Genomic DNA, 17,756 nt, shown 5'->3' with positions numbered 1-17,756 from the left:
TTTTAAGAAAGTGAAATGTGGTGAAATGGAAAAGCAAACTACAAACTGAGAGAAAATACTCTCAGTACAGATATATGATGAGGGTTTTGTATCCAGAATATATAAGGAACTACTACAGATCAATAATGATAACTCAGATTTTAATGAGAGGATATACAAATGGCTAATCAGCATATAAAAAGATATATAACATCATTAGGGAAATGAAGACTAAAACCTCAGTGTGATACCATTTCACAACCACTAAAATTCCTAACATGGGAAAGACGGACAACACCAAATGTTGGCAAGGTCGTAGAACGACAAGAACCCTCATACAGGGCTGGGAGTATAAAACGGTACTACTGCTTTGGAAAACTAGTAGTTTCTTACAAAGATACAAATACCCCTCCCTACTCTATGACCCAGCAATTTCACTCCTAAGTATTTACCCAAGAGAAATGAAAACATACGTCCACAAAGACCTGAATGTTCACAGCAGCTTTACGCATAACAACAACAACTGTAAAAAAAACCCATATGTCCGTAACTAGGAAAATGGATGAACAAATCTGTGATATATTCATATAATGAACCACTTCTCATCAATACAGTTGAATGAACTCCTAATACACCAACAACATGGACGAAGCTCAGAAACATGGTGCTGAGGGAGAGTAGTCAGGCCGAAGAGTACAAACGGCACGATTCCATTTATATGAACTCCTAGAACATGAAACAAACCTCTGAGGAAAGAAAGTGGAACAGTGTTTACCTATAGAGGGTGGAAATTGACTGGAAGGAGGCCTCAGGGAACCTTTGGAGGGATAGGAATGTTCTCGAATTTGGTTGGGATCGTGGTTACATAGATGTTCACATGTATGAAGATTTGTCAGATTGTGTTCTTAAGAAGAGTGCATTCCCCTTATGTGAGTTTCCTCACAATTTAAAAATATATGAAAGTCAAAACAAAACAAAATAATCCTCTAGACCGCCATCACATCTAAAATTACATCCCCACGGTGCTCATCTTTCACACTCGTCTCTGTTCCATCTGCTGCAGCCACAGGGTTCTCCTTACTCTTCCTTGAATATGCCCAGCTCAGACCCACCTCTGTGACTTTGCACTGTCCTTCCTTTCCACCTAGATTAATCTTACCCCAGGTATTCTCAATCCCTCCTTCATCAAATCTCTGCTCAAATCTTCTACTCAGAGTTTCCTTCCCTGAACACCCTATGTCAGCCTCCTCCTCCTGGCCCCATCAATTCCTTACTTTGCTTTGCTGTCTGGCATTGCGTTTATCTCCACGTGCAAGTATATGATATATTTTCGTATTGCCTGGATCTTCCACTAGAATTTAAGTTGCACGTGGGCCGGGTCTTTACCTGCCTCGTTCACATGGTACAGGGCTCAGCACAATCTGTAACATATGACTTAATAAACATTTCCCTAATAGTCAATTAGTGAATACTTTTCTGGGTTGTTGTGAAGATTAAACAAGGCGTGCCTACGAAGTGCTCAGCATAGTGGCAGAGTAAGTACTCGGTAAATATAAGCTACTGTTGTTATTCATTATTGTATCCCCAACATTGCCCTGCATAGTCATCGACACAGATTAGGCATAACAAACTAGATGGTTAGAGTAGATGAATGAATGGGTGCGTGAGTGGATTAGTAGGTTTATGGGTAGGTATATGGATGGATAAATGGATGGATGGATGTTATGGTGGAGGGATGAATAATATGATGGAATGATAGATGAATGGATAGAACAGCTGCTTGTATGGACGGATGAATGATATGATGGAGGGATGAATAATATGATAGAGTGATGGATGGATGGATAGAATGAATGCTTGGTTGGATGAACGAATGGATGCATGGATGGATGCATGGATGCATGGATGCGTGGGTGGATGAGTGGGTGAGTGGTTGTCTTAGTGAACACCTAGAATTCCTGTGGTGGGGCGCCTAGAGGAGCTTTCCGTGAGATATCACAAGGCTCTCCTTGCAGCAAAATGCTAAGCAGAGTAAAGAGAGCAGTTATATAATCAGGATTTTTTGTACGCCCCTGAACAGATGCACACCACTTCACGTTTCACATTTCCATCTCATATCTCTCCCCCATTGTCATTTTCACAGCAACTCCTCAAATAGTAGGATAGCAGTCTATTCTCCCCACTTACAGGTGAGAAAATTGAGGCCCAACAAGTTGAATTGACTCATCCAAGTCCCGTAACTGGAGAGTAGAAGACAGGCCTCAATCCTGGGTCTCCTGACTCCCACTCTTTCCATAAGTCCAGGGGTTGAGGGGAGGGAAGTCCCAGGGGCTGAGAACCTTCCTTCAGGTACCTTCAGTGGTGTGTTCTAGGGGCAGGAGAGAGGGGCCAGGACAGAGGGGCCAGGACTTGACCGCCAGGAGCTGCCAATGGGTGTCAGCATGTGGTGGAACGTGCGGATGACAGCAGCTGGCCTGGCTTCCAGAAGCATCTTGATGCAGCAGTGAGGGCAGGAGTCAGAGGGGCCACCTGCCACCAAGGCTCTTGCCAGTCGGCAGCTGCCAGGATCGAGCTTGGAAGAGTGAGGGCAAAGAAGACCCCTTGCCTACCCACCCTCTGCCTCTTGGGGTCAGCTCCACGCAGGAGCCTCTGGACCTGGCAGCTCAGGGCAGCAGGGGAGGGGTCTGGCTCCCCACGTGGACGAAGGCATCCAGCTTTCCCCCTCCTCCACCCCTGCATTCCAAGCTTCGCTCTAAAGACCTATGTAACTTCAGGTCCCTCCCCTGCCACTTCTTTGCTGTGTGACCTCGGGCAAGCCACTGCCCTCCTGGGAGCCAGTTTTACGGCCTGTAAAATGGGTTTCATGTCAACCTGCCTCATAAGCACCAAGATGGGTGAGACAGTCCTAGAATGAGGTCTAACACATGTCAGGCACCTGATAAATGTGACTTCCCTCCCCTTGGGGCCAGGAGGCCCAGGCATGGCCTGAAGGGGGTGGGCGGGGCCTTTAGAAGCCGAGGCAGTTAGGAATCTGACCTCGGAGAGGAAGTTGTCTGCCCTGGTTCTCCTGCTCACGCTTCTCCGGGACAGGGATGCCCTTCCACGCCCCCTGCTGGCTGCAGCAGGACAGTGCCATCCCAGTAGGACAAGAAGAGGAGACAGAATGACGCAGGGCCAGACCACCCTATGCAGCGCTTCTTACCTGCAAAGGGACCCTGACAGCACTTGAATGTTCATTCAAAAGACGAGAAAGTTACTTGACTTCCCCAAGCCTTCCTTGCCTTATGGGGACAATCTCAAGAGGTTGGAAGTGTAAATGAGGTCGTGCATAAAGCACGTCACAGACTGCGAGGCACTTAGGATGCTCTTAAACCCACCGTCTCCCGATACTCCTAACAACCCAGTGTGGTGGGTGGGCAAGGGTTGCCTTGGCTGTTCCCACCCTGTGTTTGGGGAAAGCCAGGGGAAGTGACTGGTCCAGGGGCACATAGACTAGACTCCTTTCTTATGTGGGTGGATGCAGCAGCCAGCGGAAGCCTCCCGCACCTTCCCTGCCATTCCCTCCCCTCACAGGCCCGACTTTTCCTGCTGATGCCTCCCTCCGCCCCACACGGCCCTTCAAGTGTCTTGTTCGTGGTTTAATTAATAGTCCTTTGGTTTCATGAATGAAATTGGTTGGCAGTGCCTAGGAAATCACCCACATCTGCCAGCTGCTCTGATTTCTGCTCTGAGAGCTCTGAGTGGGAAGGAGAGGCTCGGGGAGCAGGTGGGGCAGATGAGGAGAACCCAGGCCAGCCCCAGGGCCTGGGGACAAAGCTTTTCTCCTGCTGCCACCCCTGGAAGATGTCCAAGGAGAGTGGCACAGAGCATGGCACTCTGATCGAAACCCTATCGCTTTCCCGTGGCCCAGGAAGCTCTGTGGGGTCTGGCCCAGTCCCCACCCCCATCACCCCTGACCTTCCACCTCAGTGCCACGCCATGCTGTTCCCTCCACCTGGAACCCTTTTCAGGAGCTTCATCTCAGCTGAAATGTCAGCTTGTTGGAAGAGACACTCAGACCCTCACTCCCCACTTGTCCAATTCTCCACACAATGCCATGGCTCTCCAGTAGTTTCTTATTCATGTACTTATTTGTGTATCAAACGTCTCCCCAACTAAAGTGTAAGCTCTGTGTTGGCAGGCGTGTGTCTCCATCACCACTGCGTTCCCAGCCCTGCCCCAAAGCCTGCCACACAGTTGGCTCAATAATTACTTGTTAAATGAATGAATGAGTGATGAATGGATCTGGCAGAAAGAAGCCTGGCACGAAAGTCATGGGACAGGAGAAACTGGCTCTGTGGGTGACCTTGGATAAGCCTCTTCGTTACCCCTGGGCCTCAGTTTCCCAAGCTGAAACCTGAGAGGATGGACTCAGTGATCCCAGTGGCTCTTCCATCCCCGATATGCTCTGGTTCATAGGAGGGCAGCACCCTTGGGCATCTTGTCTCCCAAGTTCAGAGAAGGGGTTTGAAAGAAGTGATACAAGCAGGTGAGGAAGAGAGGCAGGGGGGACACAGGCCAGGCCCAAGGAGGGAGATGGTTCCCCCCACATTTTGCCACCTTCCACTCACCTCCAACCCAGAGATTCCAGAAAAACCCCACTGGGCATATTAACCTGGTAGAAGGCACTCTGGAGCAGGGGTAATGAGACCAGAAATTTCATCCCAGTTTTTCTTCACTGTGTGAACTTTGGCAAGTTACTTCCCCTCTCTGAGCCTCAGTTAACTCAGCTATACAATGGGGATGATAATGGCAGGAGCGCCCCTCACAAGGGTTTAGTGCAGGTAGGAGTGTGGGTGTTTTGAGCAGTACTGGGTGCTGGAGCAGGTTTCTCCCTGTTAGCAGCTGAGTTGTCTCCCAGGTGGCACCTCCCTTGGGTGTCCCTGACTCCACTGTCCCCTGGGCTTCTCCGATCTGACCCATTGTTCCACCGGTTTGTGCTTGTCTTTTGACCCCACTGAGAGTGAACCCCACAAGGACAGGGACTGTGCTCTGGACACCATTAAATCCCCAGGTCCCAGCCAGGGCTCGGGAAACGTGTATGAATGAACGCAGGCATGAATGAATGATCCGGATGGGAACGTTCTCTTCCGTTCCCCCAGCGCCTGTTTTCTTTGCTTAGTCTCCTCTCCCCGCACACACACACACCTCTCTGACCTGGCCTTCCTCTCCCTGTAGTTGCCCCCAAAGGACCCAAAATCATGATGACGCCCAGCAGAGCCCGGGTCGGGGACACAGTGAGGATTCTGGTCCATGGATTTCAGGTCAGCCTCTCTCTGAGCATCTGCAAGGGTGGCGGGAGGTCGTCAGGCACCAACGGGGCACCAGCATCCCTGGCAGCATGCTCTGAGACCCTCCCCTTGACCTCCAGCCCAGCCAGCTGGTCTCAGTCTCCCAATCTGTGTAACGGCAGAATTGGCTTCCACGAGGAATGGCATGGGGTGCACGCATGGATTTGCTCACCCACCTACAACTTAGAGCAAACATGGCACATGGATCTTGACATTCCTTCCAGCCCTAGAGTCCTTTCCTTCCTGGGGTCTGGGCAGCCAGTCCCAACCCATCCGATGAAAATGTGTTAATACCCACCCTGGCCAGGCCAGGCCTCTGGCCCCTTCCTGCTCTGGCAGAATGGTTCCTCCTGTGACCCGACTCTCTCCTGCTCTGGCCAACAGAACGAAGTCTTCCCAGAGCCCATGTTCACATGGACGCGGGTCGGAAGCCGCCTCCTGGATGGCAGCGCTGAGTTTGACGGGAAGGAGCTGGTGCTGGAGCGGGTTCCCGCTGAGCTCAACGGCTCCATGTACCGCTGCACGGCCCAGAACCCTCTGGGCTCAACTGACACACACACCCGGCTCATCGTGTTTGGTATGCTGCACCCAGCTAGCAGATTGGGAGGGCTACCTGGGGAGGCCACTGGTTGGAGCTTTCCCAAGGAGGAGGGAGCAGTAGGGGCCCAAGTCCCGTAAATTTGCCCTGAGAGGGTGCCCCACAGGGAAGCACTACAGTTCAGTGGTTAAAACCATAACAGCTTTGGAGCTAGAGAACCCTGGGTTCAAATCCCAGATCCACCACTTAGCAGCTGGGCAACGCTGGGCAAACTGTTTCCCCTCCCTCAGTTTTTCCATCTGTAGAATGGGGCTGATACTGCCCAGCCCGCAGAGGCTGTGTGGCTGCCCTGAGAGGGTGCACATGACACCACACGGCGGGTGCTGGATGAGGGGCCTCCTTTGCCAAGTTCCAAATGCCATCCACGCTCTAGTCCTCTTTTTGTTCTTCCCAACAGAAAACCCAAATATCCCAAAAGGAACGGAGGACTCCAATGGTAAGTCTCCACTCTCAGAGCTTCTAGCTTAAAAGCTCTGGTCCCCCAAACGGCTCCTTTGTATGACCTTGCCCCTCCCTCATGCCGTAGGCACATAATTGACCTCTAGTTGGGCAGAATCTGGGTCAAAGGTCAGGAGTGGGCACTAAAGCAATTAAGCATCCCTAAGCAGCTGGCAGGGATTTCTAGGGACCAAGTATCTCTCAGAGAGCTCAGCTGCCATGATCCCAAGAAGATGTGTCTAGCGTTGACCGTGGGGTAGTGATCCGGGGCCCTTGACCACTTCATAGGATGGTGGGGCCCTTTATACTGCCCTCCCTCAGCTGCCCCCGAGCTGGGCACCACCCCATGGGACACAGACACTCCCCCCAGGCCTGCCAGCCCTCCCTTTCCCACAGTGAGCCAATCTCACAGTTCATGATGGAGACCCCCCCACTCCTAGTCCCCACCGCAATGTCCTGATGGCCACCAGGCAGCCTGACCTCTACCCAGCAGGCCTGGGACAGGGAAGAGATCACGCACAATCAGGTAGGACAGAAAGCAGAGCTAGGATTTGAAACCAGCCCATCCTAACACTGAAGTCCAGACTCTTGTCCGGGGCCCTTCAAAGCTCTGCGGTCCCCAGGCTCCACACACACCCGTGCCCCCCAGAACGCAAAGCGGGTGGGTCACAGGCCCTGACGCTACTCCCCGCACAGGTTCCACGTCTGGCCCTGCTGGCATCCGGCTCACCTTGGTGCTCGCCCTGACAGTGGTCCTGGAGCTGACGTGAAGGCTCAGCCCTGCTCCCTCCATTCCATCTGGCACTGACATCTCTGCAACTGGTTTTCATTTCTTTTCTAAACTATTTCCAGTCTTGTTCTTAGTCTCTTTCTCTCCATGTCTTGGCTTCTTTGGTCAGTTTAATTAAAACGAACATTTTTCCCCACCTCGGTCTGTGGCTCTGTATTCTTCCTGGTCTATAGCAGCAACTGGGCACCTCCGGACATGCAGCCTCGGGATGGGCACTGAGGGGGGTGATGAAGGACATGGAGGGCATGTTCTTCCCTGGAGGAGGGGTGGAGGGGCAGCTCCTTGTTTCACACAAATCCAGTTGTGGGAAGTGGCCAGAGACTCTACTCAAGAAATTCAAGTTCCCTCAGGGCCAAGTGTAATAGTCAGCTCTTGCCACAATAATGCTGCATAACAAAGGGACCCAAATCACAGTGGCAGGCAACAACAAGCATTTATGATTGTGTTTACGTTTAGGACAAAGTGGTTCAGCTGATATAGTCTGGACTCACTTGGGCAGCTCTGCTTCAGGCAACAGGCTATCTGGGCTGAATTCCAGGGGATGGGTTGGGCACAGGTCTCATCCATGGTTGTTTGTTCTGGGGCCCAGGCTTAAGGGGCTGTGGCTGTCTGACAGTTGATCCTCTTATGGTAGATCATCCTAGCTAAAGAAAAAAAATTCAAACCATGCAAGCGCAGTTAAGGCATCGGCCTATCATGTCCTTGAACACTCCTTTAGCCAAAGCAAGTCACATGGCCAAGGCCAACGTCAATCAAGGTCACATATAAGTCAATGGTAGAGGTTCCAGAACTTCCTTTTCAACTACTAGAAGATTCCCCATGCCATTCAGCTATTGGAGGGAAGGGCTGAGAGTGTCTGGAGATGGGTGGGGTTGGCCTCTCTGAGCTGTGGCCAAAACCTGAGGGTCACCAAGGAGAGCCCTGGAAGACTGTATTAATCTGGATAGGAGAAGCTAGGCTGCAGTAACACATTAACCCCGGAGTTTTACTGGATTAACACAATAAAAACTTATTTGGGGCTCATGAAAAGCCCAAGGCAGGTTGGGTAGTCCTCTTCGATCCTGCAGCTAAACCAACTGGAATATGTGGCCTCTACGACCTGCAGGGCAGGGAAAGAGAGGGCTGGAGGATCAGAATGACGGGCAGAATAATAGCTCCCCCACCAAAGATGCTCACATTCTAATCCCAAGAACTTGTGAATATGTTACCTTACCTGGCAAAAGGGATTTTGGCTGATGTGATTAATTGAAGGATCTTGAGATGGGAAGATTGTCCTGGGTTGTCCAGGTGGGCCTAATGTAATCACAAGGGTCCTTAAAAGAGGGAGGCAAGAAAGCAGTAGAAGGAGATGTGGTGACAGAAGCAAGAGATTGTCATGATGCAAGGAACGGGCCATGAGCCAAAGAATCCAGGCAGCCTCAAAGCTGAAAAAGGCAAAGAACAAGGTTCAACCCCAGAGGCTCCAGAAGGAACCAGCCCTCCCAACACTTTGAGCTCTATAAGGCTTATTTCAGACTTCTGACTTCCAGGACTCTCTTAAGAGACTAAATTTTCCTTGTTTTAAGCCACTAAATTGGTGGTAATTTGTTACAGCAGCGGTAGGAAACTCATACAATCACACAGGGTGACTTTAAGGGTCAGGCCTCATAGTGGCATAGACCACTTCTGTCACCCCCCATTGACCTAGGGGACCTTGCCCTCTTGTCACTTCCCCTGCACTGTATTGGCCAACACAAGCTATAAGGCCAGCCCAGATTCAAGGGGTGGAGAAATCTATTCCACTTTTAGATGAGAAGAACTACAAAGCCATGTTGTATAATGTGCAGATACAGGTCAGGAGGCGGAATTAGGGCCATGTTTACAATCTACAACAGCCCCACATTCTGAGCTTGATGTTCTGGAATCCTGGTTTCCCATCCACCATGACCTACTCTCATTTCAACTGGGAAGCCCATATAGCCCCTCACTGCAATTTCTCTTTCAAAAATGTAACAACTAAACGATCCATTTATTTGATACATATTTGCCTGCCTGCGTCTTGCAGGCAACAGTAAAGAAGATGATTTCCAAGTGTTGAAAGGTCTCTCATGTCGATTAATATAAGCATCCCGGCCAGGTCAGCAGCAACAACTACATTGCACCACCTGCCTCCTCAGCCTACTTCCTCCTTCCCCAAAGCCCTGCTCTGTCTCACGTGAGCCAGCTGCCCCCCTTCCTGTTACCTGCCAGCAATCCTACCTAAGCCAATGTTACACGATGCCTCTGCCTGTTTTCTGGAAGGAATAAAAAAAGATTTGTTCTTTCTTTTTGCCTTAATAGAGGGAAGCCCATGTAGGCATGAAATTGGAATTGCTTTCCCTTATTAACAGTGTGGTCTTTGGGCTCAACTGACCCCTACAGTGCATTAATATCTCAGCAGCAAGTGGATGAACCACAGAAAGTGGCAGGGGACATGCCCAGAGAGAGCCAGCTGGGAGGCTTGAGGTCTCCAGCGGGTAGGGCGGCCGTCTGCTTTGGGGTCTGAGTTTGAGGATATTGAGCCCTAAGCAGGATGAAAAGGATGGCTTATTCAACCTAGGACTGCAGGGATGGAAGGAGGGATGGGTGACACCGAGCCCAGCCTGACAGGGAGACGGATCCTTCGTCTATTTGTCCACCTGCTTACTCACTCATTTGACAGACTCTGAGCATCTCCCTGTTCTGGCTCCACGCCAGGCAGGGGAAACACCAAGACAAGTTGGGCGGATCCTACCATAAAGAGCACCTGATCCATCCAGAATGACAGAGTCGAGGAAAAGAACAACTGAAATGCCATGTAGTAAGTATTGGAACAAACACGTGAAAGGATACAACAGGGTCACAGAAGGGGTGAAAGATTGTCCTGACTGGACAGGTCAGGGGAGGCTTCCAGGAGGTGGTGACTTCACAGCCAGGTCTTGAAGGAGAGGAAGGGGCATCAAAGTCAGTTCTGCCACCTTCACCATTTGGCTCCAGGTCAGTCAGTCCAGCAGTCGGTCCGTGCAGAGACCCATGCTAGGCCTCAAGGGGGCACTTCCATCCCCCTCCTGGTCAGCCGAGCCCTCGTTGTTGGGCTCATCAAGGAGAACTTGGCAGTCCCATGTGCGGCAGCCCCAAGACAGGACCACCCTTCCCTGGCCTGGGCTCTCGAGCTATGACCACTTGGTCACAGGAAGTGGGGGAGGCACATGACGATCTCCCAGCGCTGCCGCTTCCAGGGCAGGGGTTCGGCGCCTGTTGTGCCTGTTTCCTCCGCCTGTGCACCTGCGAGAGGAGCGAGGTCTGGGGTCACCGTCTTCTCAGCCTTGGGGTGCTGTGCCTCGGGGCCCCACACACCCCTGAGAGGAGTCACATGCCCCCTCTACCCCAACCCACCTCATGGGACTGGAGACGTCCAGCCCTCCTGCTTCTAGCCTGGCTGGGCTCTTGGCTGGGCAGGAGCAGATCTGGGGACCTGCCTACCGTGCAGGCTACTGTGATGCCAGCAGCCATCTCCACCAGGGGCCGCAGCCACCTTGTCTGAGGGGAGACATGGAATCGTCAACCATGGCTCCTACACGAGGACCCAGGTTTTCAGGGTAGCCATCCTGACCCCAGAAAGGCTATATGTTTTATGAAGTGCACACAGGTACACAGAGCAGAGAAAAGAAAACCAAAAACAAGGGTCTCTGGGCCCTGCCCCTGCAGGGAAGCTGACAGCCCCACATGACGCCCAGACCTGGATGCACACTTTTACATTTCCAGGATGGGGGCAGGGATGGGAAGGCCAGTGCCGGGGCTGACTCCCCCAGGAGCCCTGGCTGCTGATGAAAATGAAAGGGAGAGGGCTGTGGTTCTGAGTGATGGGAAGGTGGGTCGGGGGTCGAGTGGGGAGGGAGATCTGGAAAGAGCAGAGAGGGAAACCGAGGATGGGGTTGGCTCGGAGAAGGGGGCAGGGAAAGGAAGGATAGAGGGAACAGGGACAGCCACCCCGAGGAGAGCTGTCTGGGGTGCTGGAGGCCAGGCTCACACTGGGATCAGACATCCTGGAGAGACAGGAGTCTCCTTGGAGGCATTTGGAGATGAGGGTTGGAGGGGACAGAGAAGGGGGTCCCTGGAGGAAGGGATTCTGGAAGAGAACTCTCCAATCCAATTGGGCTCCTGTGAAACTTTCGAAAGAGACCAAGATCCGGACTGAATGAGATGAAGAGAAATGTTGAAAAAGTGGGGAGTGGATAGAAATGAGACAAGAGATAGAGGAGAGACAGAGACACAGAGTCAGAGAGACAGACACAGAAAAAAGTAGAAAAAAGAGAGAGACACACACAGAGACACAGAGAGACAAAAAGAGAGAAACAGAGAAAGAGTGTGATAAAGACAGAGAAACAGACAGAGGCAGAGAAATAGAGACAGAGACAGAGAGAGACAGAGACAGAGACAGAGATGGAGATAGAGAAACTAGCCCTGCAGCCCTGCAGCCCAGCCTGGAGCTGGGGAGTTTTCCAAAAAGCGCTTAAGCTGTTTTGTCAGGTATTATGCCCTTGGTTTCCTCTAGGGAAGACAGCCCTGAGTGATGGGTGGAAGGAAATGGATGTGCAAAATACATGCATTTTTTTTCCAAATGGGCCCGATCATCAGCCACAGGCCTAAATGTCAGCACTCACAGCAGAGCCCTGGCTGCCAGCTGCATCTGACCTTGGGGCTGAGCTTCTCAGGAGTCTCGCCTCCCTCTCTGCTCCTTCCCCTCCCCCTCTCCTACTGCCCTAGGCAGCTGTGGTCCCCACCCCAGGCTCCCATTCCCTCCCACCTCTTCCTCCATCCATCCTGGAGATCCCAGGGCCACAGACAAAAAGCATTTTGGAGGGGCCCTTCCCTAAACCGGTACCCCTACCCCTGCCTTCTCAAACTCCACCTCCCCCAGAGACCTTCCTTCTCTGACCACAGGGACAGTCCTTCCCCAGTGACAGCCATAGTTTTGAAAGGCTTTGGGGTTGAAAGTGTTTGAGGGCTCAGATTGCAGCTTTACCACATTCCCACTGTGGGATCTTGGGCAAGTGGCTTAACCCATCTGAACTCAGTTTTTCCAACTATAAAATGGGGATAATTACACAACTTACAGGATGTGTGTAACAAATTAAATAGCAATGATTCCACATGCAAGAATTTGCATAAATATCAACATTCCTATATTTAGGAATTTACCATATACCAGATCTTCTCTACGTGTTAAGGGCTGCGCTAAGCACTTTGCATGTATCATCTAGTTTGATCTTCACAACAACCTTGCCGTATAGGAAGCATTAGATCGATTTTACAAGTAAGGAAATAGTCTCAGAGAGGTGATGTAACTTGCTGAAGGTCACACAGCAAATAAGTCCTGGAGAAGAGATCTGGACCTAGGGTTGATGCACTAGGTAATTTTGCCTCCATAGGTCAGAAGCCCAGCACAGAGTCAGGTATAGACCAGAAACTCAGGGCATTCAGTTCCTTTTCCTTCCTTCTTCCTGGAAGCTCCTCCAAGGCAGATGGTTTTCCTAAATAGTCTACTGATCTCAAGCTGGTCAGTCCAAGAGGCAGGACTGTGTAGTAGGTGGTTAAAGAGGTGAGCTATAAAGCCAAACTCTCCCGGGTTCAAATTCTGGCTTAGCAGTTGACTAGCTGTGTGACCTCAGGCTATTTACATAACCTCTCTGTGCTTGGGTGGCCTGTCTCTAGAATGAGATCATAACTGTCCTCACTTCTTAGGGCTGAATAAGAGAGCACATATAAAGTACTTAGAAAAATGTCTGGCATATAGTATATGCTCAATAAATGTCACCTGTCATTATCATTCACTTGGCACGAGATGTTAACATTAATCTCCCTCCTTTAGTACTACATAAAAGAGATCACGTGGTCCTTCCCCCACAAGGTCATTCTGTGCCTTTAAATCAAGCCAGCAGAAGGGGAGGGGAATGGAGAAGAAGGAAGAGAACCAAAGGGAGAGAAACTTAGAGTTACAAACTCAGATTCTTTACAAGCCGTATAAGATAGGACCTATCATGCTCGTTTAATAAATGGAGCAAGAAGGGGGCCTCAAGGGGGAGGGGGACTTGCCCAGAATCCCGTGGGTAAAGTGGTGACCCAGCTGGAAATCCCATCCTCTTTACACGCATCTCCCCTCCCCTCCCAGGTGGGAGGACAGGGCCACTGCACCACCCACCCTCTGAGGGCACTGCCAGCAGGGGGACGAGTGCATGCAGACAGCCACACTTTCCAGCGGCAGCCTCAGAGGACAGAGAGTGACCCGACAGAAAAGGGAGAAAAGAAAGGGGCAGGCTTGCACTCCAGACCCTCTGGGTGCTACATTAAGGTCCTTACCCCAACTCCAGAGAAAAGACCGCTTCCTTCCAGCTAAAGTAGAAATGTATGTTGAGTCTCAACCCATATCCCAGCTGGGAAACAGAGGCCCCAAGCAGCTCGTCCGGGGTTACAGCAGCTTAGTGGTGATGTGAAGATCAGAAACTGGGTTGACTCACCCTCCATCCCTTTTTCTGGAATTATACTCAGTGATTCTGCCTGGTAAAGAAAATATTAACTCAGCCATTAGGTGCCCCTTTTACCTCTTTGGGGACCTAGGAATCTGTACCAGGGAAGAGTTCCAGGGCGGACCAGTCTCAGAGGGAGGGGATAAAGCTTCTGCAGCCAGGGTGGGCTTCCCCGAGGGATGCAGACCATGCTCTGAGTAGGGGCTAAGGTCTGAGACTGGTGGCCCCTCCTGCTGCCACCTCCTGGGATGGGGGCCGTCTACCTGGGGGGGGTACCCCACGCTCAAAGGCAGTGACTTTGGTCCCACCCAGAACCCTCCTAGGCTCAGGACTCTGTTCCAGGTTCTAACAACCCCAAGGGCTTTTGTTGGAGGCTCTGGCTGAGGTCCTGCAGGACTCCAGGTTTGAAATAACAACTTTGCTTCATTGGGCGCCTGCTTCCATCTTGTCCTTTTTTCTCAATTTCCCCTAAAATATATATATGAGTGAGTGTGTGTGTCTGTGTGTGTGTGTGCTTTGAGGTTGTTCCTGGGGGACTATTAACTAAGAATAATTTATCCAAGAAATTTGTTATGTTAGAATTACCAATTAGATATGAGTATAACTTGCCTTGGCTAACACGGCACTACTGTTGGAAATCTGAATTCCATTAAAATCTAATTAGCATATATTAAGTTGAAGGCTGTTTTACTGCAGTGCACCAGCAGGTTTGAGCGGTGCCGGCCCAGCACATGGACTCACTGCCCACTTTGGCAGGCGGGCCACGTTGCCCATGGCACCCAGGGCCGTGTCAGGAGGGCTCTGAGCAGCTTTCCTCTTCCTAAGCTGGGGACCAGATGGTCCATGCCTGCAGACAGGGGCGGCTCCGAAAGTGGACATGACATTCAAGGCTCTGTCCCTGGTTGAGATGAGTGGCCAGAATCCAAGGAAAAGCAGCTTTGATTGTGGCTAACACAGTCAGGGTGCTCTGGGGTCAGGGCTCTGGCCCAAGAGGATAGGGAGTGATTTTGGCAGCCCCTGGGGGCAGTTAGCTTCGGGGCTGAAAGCTAGCATCACAGATGGATCCTTCCCTGGGCTTAAGGGCAGGGTGGGTCCTGATGTGAGGACCTAACTGCTATCTCCTCCGACCTAGAAAGCCCCTGGCCTAGGAACAGAAAACACTTACTGGGCTACTACAGTGGGGGCTACTCTCTTGTTCTCAGTCCTCATAAGAACTCCAAGAGAAAAGTTCCAGTATTGTGCCCATTTTATACACAGAGAACTTGAAGCTTAAAGAGGTAAAGGAACTTTCTCAAGATCATGTAGCCACTAAGTGGCAGAATCAGCATTTGAACACAGGTGACTGTTTTTTAAAAGCTCTATCTCCTAACAGCTTGTTGCCAGAATGAATGAGGTCTATTTTCAGGTCCAGGTCAGGCTTGATCAATGCCCTCTGCTGCCAGCAGGGGAGGCAGTGAGAGAGTAGGGAGCCTTGGCAGAGTGGGATGTGTTCATGGATGTATTAATGTCAGCTACAAGGTCACCAGGGGATGTTCCAGGTGCAGAAGAAGACCCCAAAATGATGCTCCATGGAAATTTTCTGAATGCAATCATCCCAATCAATGGTTTTTGAATTTTTTAAAGGGGAAAAAAATCTTTCTTTTGTGCAAAAGCTAATAGAATGTAGCAGATTAGATGACTGCACAGCAAATATTGTCTCCCTCCCCACCACCTTCAGGATGGGTGTGTACTTCCCCTTCCACGCCCTATTGATGTTAGACATGGCCACATGGCTTGCTTTGGCCAACAGGATGTTAGTGGATGCACCAGGAGCAGGGACTTCAAATATGCTTAACTGTTAAGCCTTCTCCCTGGCACATCTGCCAACACCAGGAGAACACACCTTGGGTAGCCGGGGTCCAGAGAGGATGAGGGATGCATGGAGCAGACCTGGGCCCAAGGCCCAGCTTGAAGCCAAGGCCAGCAAGGTCAGCCTGAGCCACAGCCCAGTGGACAATGAGTAAGAAGTGAAGGCTTCTTGTTAAGTGCCACTGAGGTTTGGCTGGTTGTTACACAGCAAGAACTGACTGATGTACCCGGGACACCATCATGAAAAAGATGAAAAGCAGGGCTTCCCTGGTGGCACAGTGCTTGTGAGTCCACCTGCTGATGCGGGGGACGCGGGTTCATGCCCCAGTCGGGGAGGATCCCACATGCCGCGGAGTGGCTGGGCCCGTGAGCCATGGCCGCTGAGCCTGCGCATCCGGAGCCTGTGCTCTGCAGGGGGAGCGGCCATAGCAGTGAGAGGCCCGCGTACAGCCAAAAAAAAAAAAAAAAAAGACAAAAAGCAAGCTATCCAGATAAAGCAAAGAGACAGGACAGAGTCCTGCTCTCAGGGCACAGGCCCTTCCCCCTCCATCATCACCAGCCTTATTTCTAACACTGTCATCAAATGCTTTGCTTCAGCTGGTTTAGGCCCTCAGCCCCCGCCCCTGACCACACATCACTTCCGGACGTCCTCCCCGCCTCTGTTCCGGTTCCCCCATCACCCACTCTGCCTCCCACCAAACACACTCAAATTCAGTAGGGGCCTGGGACCTGCCACACTCATCAGCCACCTCCTCTGGGAAGCCCCTGGCCTCCACCCTGCCCAATTTTGAGGCTCTTTTATCTTCTGCCAGCCGGCTGGGAAGGGGATGAAAAGTGGACAGAGGCCTCCTGAACTGCCTGTGCCATTCTGTACCCCACACTCCTACTGTTTCCCTGCACAGGGTCGCACCTGTGTCCCCAGACGCCTTCCACATTTTCCTCCAATAGCTGGGCCAACTCCCTGCCCCCAGCCCCAATCCCGCAGGAGGAAGGGGAGGCCCAGAGAGGCATGGTGGCCGACGGAGCCACACAGAAAACCCGAGCCACACATTCTCCCTGGTGGCCTGGGGCGCTCTGGTGCTGGGACTGAGCTATGCTCGGGGAGAGAGATGTGAACTGAGGGCTGGGGCCAGGCCTGGGCAGGAGCAGGTGTCACGAGGAGACAGAGGGAGGAGCGTGATGGGGAGGAAATTAGAGATCAGCTCAGGGGTCCCCAGCAGAGGCCTGAACAGGCCGGCCCTGCCCCCCTCGTGGGGTCGCCGGAACGTCTGAGCAACTCCCACTCCTTAGCCTCTGTGCTGTGCTAAACTTCCAATAAAAGAGCCACTTAAACCTCTTCTGGGCTCAGCTGGTATGAGGCCTGGGGACGGGCAGAGAGGCCACATCCTGGGAGCAGGCAACCCCACGTCCCAGTCATCTTGGGCACCAGCCCAGCAGCCTGGGGCTTACAAATCGAGAGGAGATGACCAGGGAGGAGACATCTCTTTTGCTGTGCAGGGGCTACTGTAACAAGGCATCACAGAGTGAGGGGCTTAAACAACAGAAATTTATTTCCTCACTTCTGGAAGCAGGAAGTCCAAAGTATCGGCAGGGTGGGTTCCTTCTGAGGCCTCTCTCCTTGGCGTGTGGTGGCCACCTTCTCCCTGTGTCCTCACGTGGTCATCCCTCCGTACCTGTATCCTAATCTTTTCTTATAAGGGCACCAATCAAGTTGCACGGGGACCCGCCCTAATGACCTCATTGTAACTTAACTGTCTCTTTAAAGACTGTCTCCAAACACAGTCATGTGTGAGTTAGGACTTTAACATATGCATCTGGGGGGACACAACTCTGCCCATAACAGCACCGCTCAGACTGAGAGGTCATGAGACCGACTCCTCTGGACCCCCTGAAGCAGGGCAGCAAAGGACCGCCCTGGGGACAGCGGGGAGGGGCTCTGTCCTGTTCATGCAGGGTTGTTTCCTTGATAAAACTCTGTCTACACAGTGATAGGAGCGAGCCAGTTACAGCTACAGGCCACAGAGTGGATGGAGGCCCCAGACATGCAGGTGAGGAGAGGATGCCAGACACAAAGGAACATGCACTGAGTCCACACACACAAAGTCCCAAAACATGCAAAGCAAGTCTATACTGTTGGAAGTCAGGCCTCACCGTGGTTACCTTGGAGGAAGGGGAGGTGACTGGAGGGGGCATGAGAGACCCTTCCAGGGTGCCAGTCATGTTCTGGTTCTTAATCTGGGCACTGGTTC

The 17,756-nt window shown here is 51.7% G+C and overlaps 1 protein-coding gene across 1 annotated transcript in view; it reads left to right on the top strand.

Annotated features, from left to right (window-relative positions):
* The window catches only part of IGSF21 (immunoglobin superfamily member 21), a gene marked incomplete at both ends in the record, with an annotated part of 257,433 nt that extends 250,318 nt beyond the window's left edge, over positions 1 to 7,115 (top strand). The window contains 4 exons of the mRNA XM_081226148.1: positions 5,197 to 5,282; positions 5,694 to 5,886; positions 6,305 to 6,343; positions 7,042 to 7,115. Of these exons, the coding sequence (XP_081082274.1) occupies positions 5,197 to 5,282; positions 5,694 to 5,886; positions 6,305 to 6,343; positions 7,042 to 7,115 (392 nt within the window). The remainder of the gene's footprint in view (positions 1 to 5,196; positions 5,283 to 5,693; positions 5,887 to 6,304; positions 6,344 to 7,041) is intronic.
* Positions 7,116 to 17,756: the final 10,641 nt, after the last annotated feature.

The sequence above is a fragment of the Mesoplodon bidens genome (assembly GCF_964165515.1).
Source record: "Mesoplodon bidens genome assembly, chromosome: 2".
Taxonomy (NCBI): Eukaryota; Metazoa; Chordata; class Mammalia; order Artiodactyla; family Ziphiidae; genus Mesoplodon; species Mesoplodon bidens.
The sequence above is the reverse complement of the archived record's forward strand: the minus strand, read 5'-3'. Positions and strand labels throughout refer to the sequence as shown.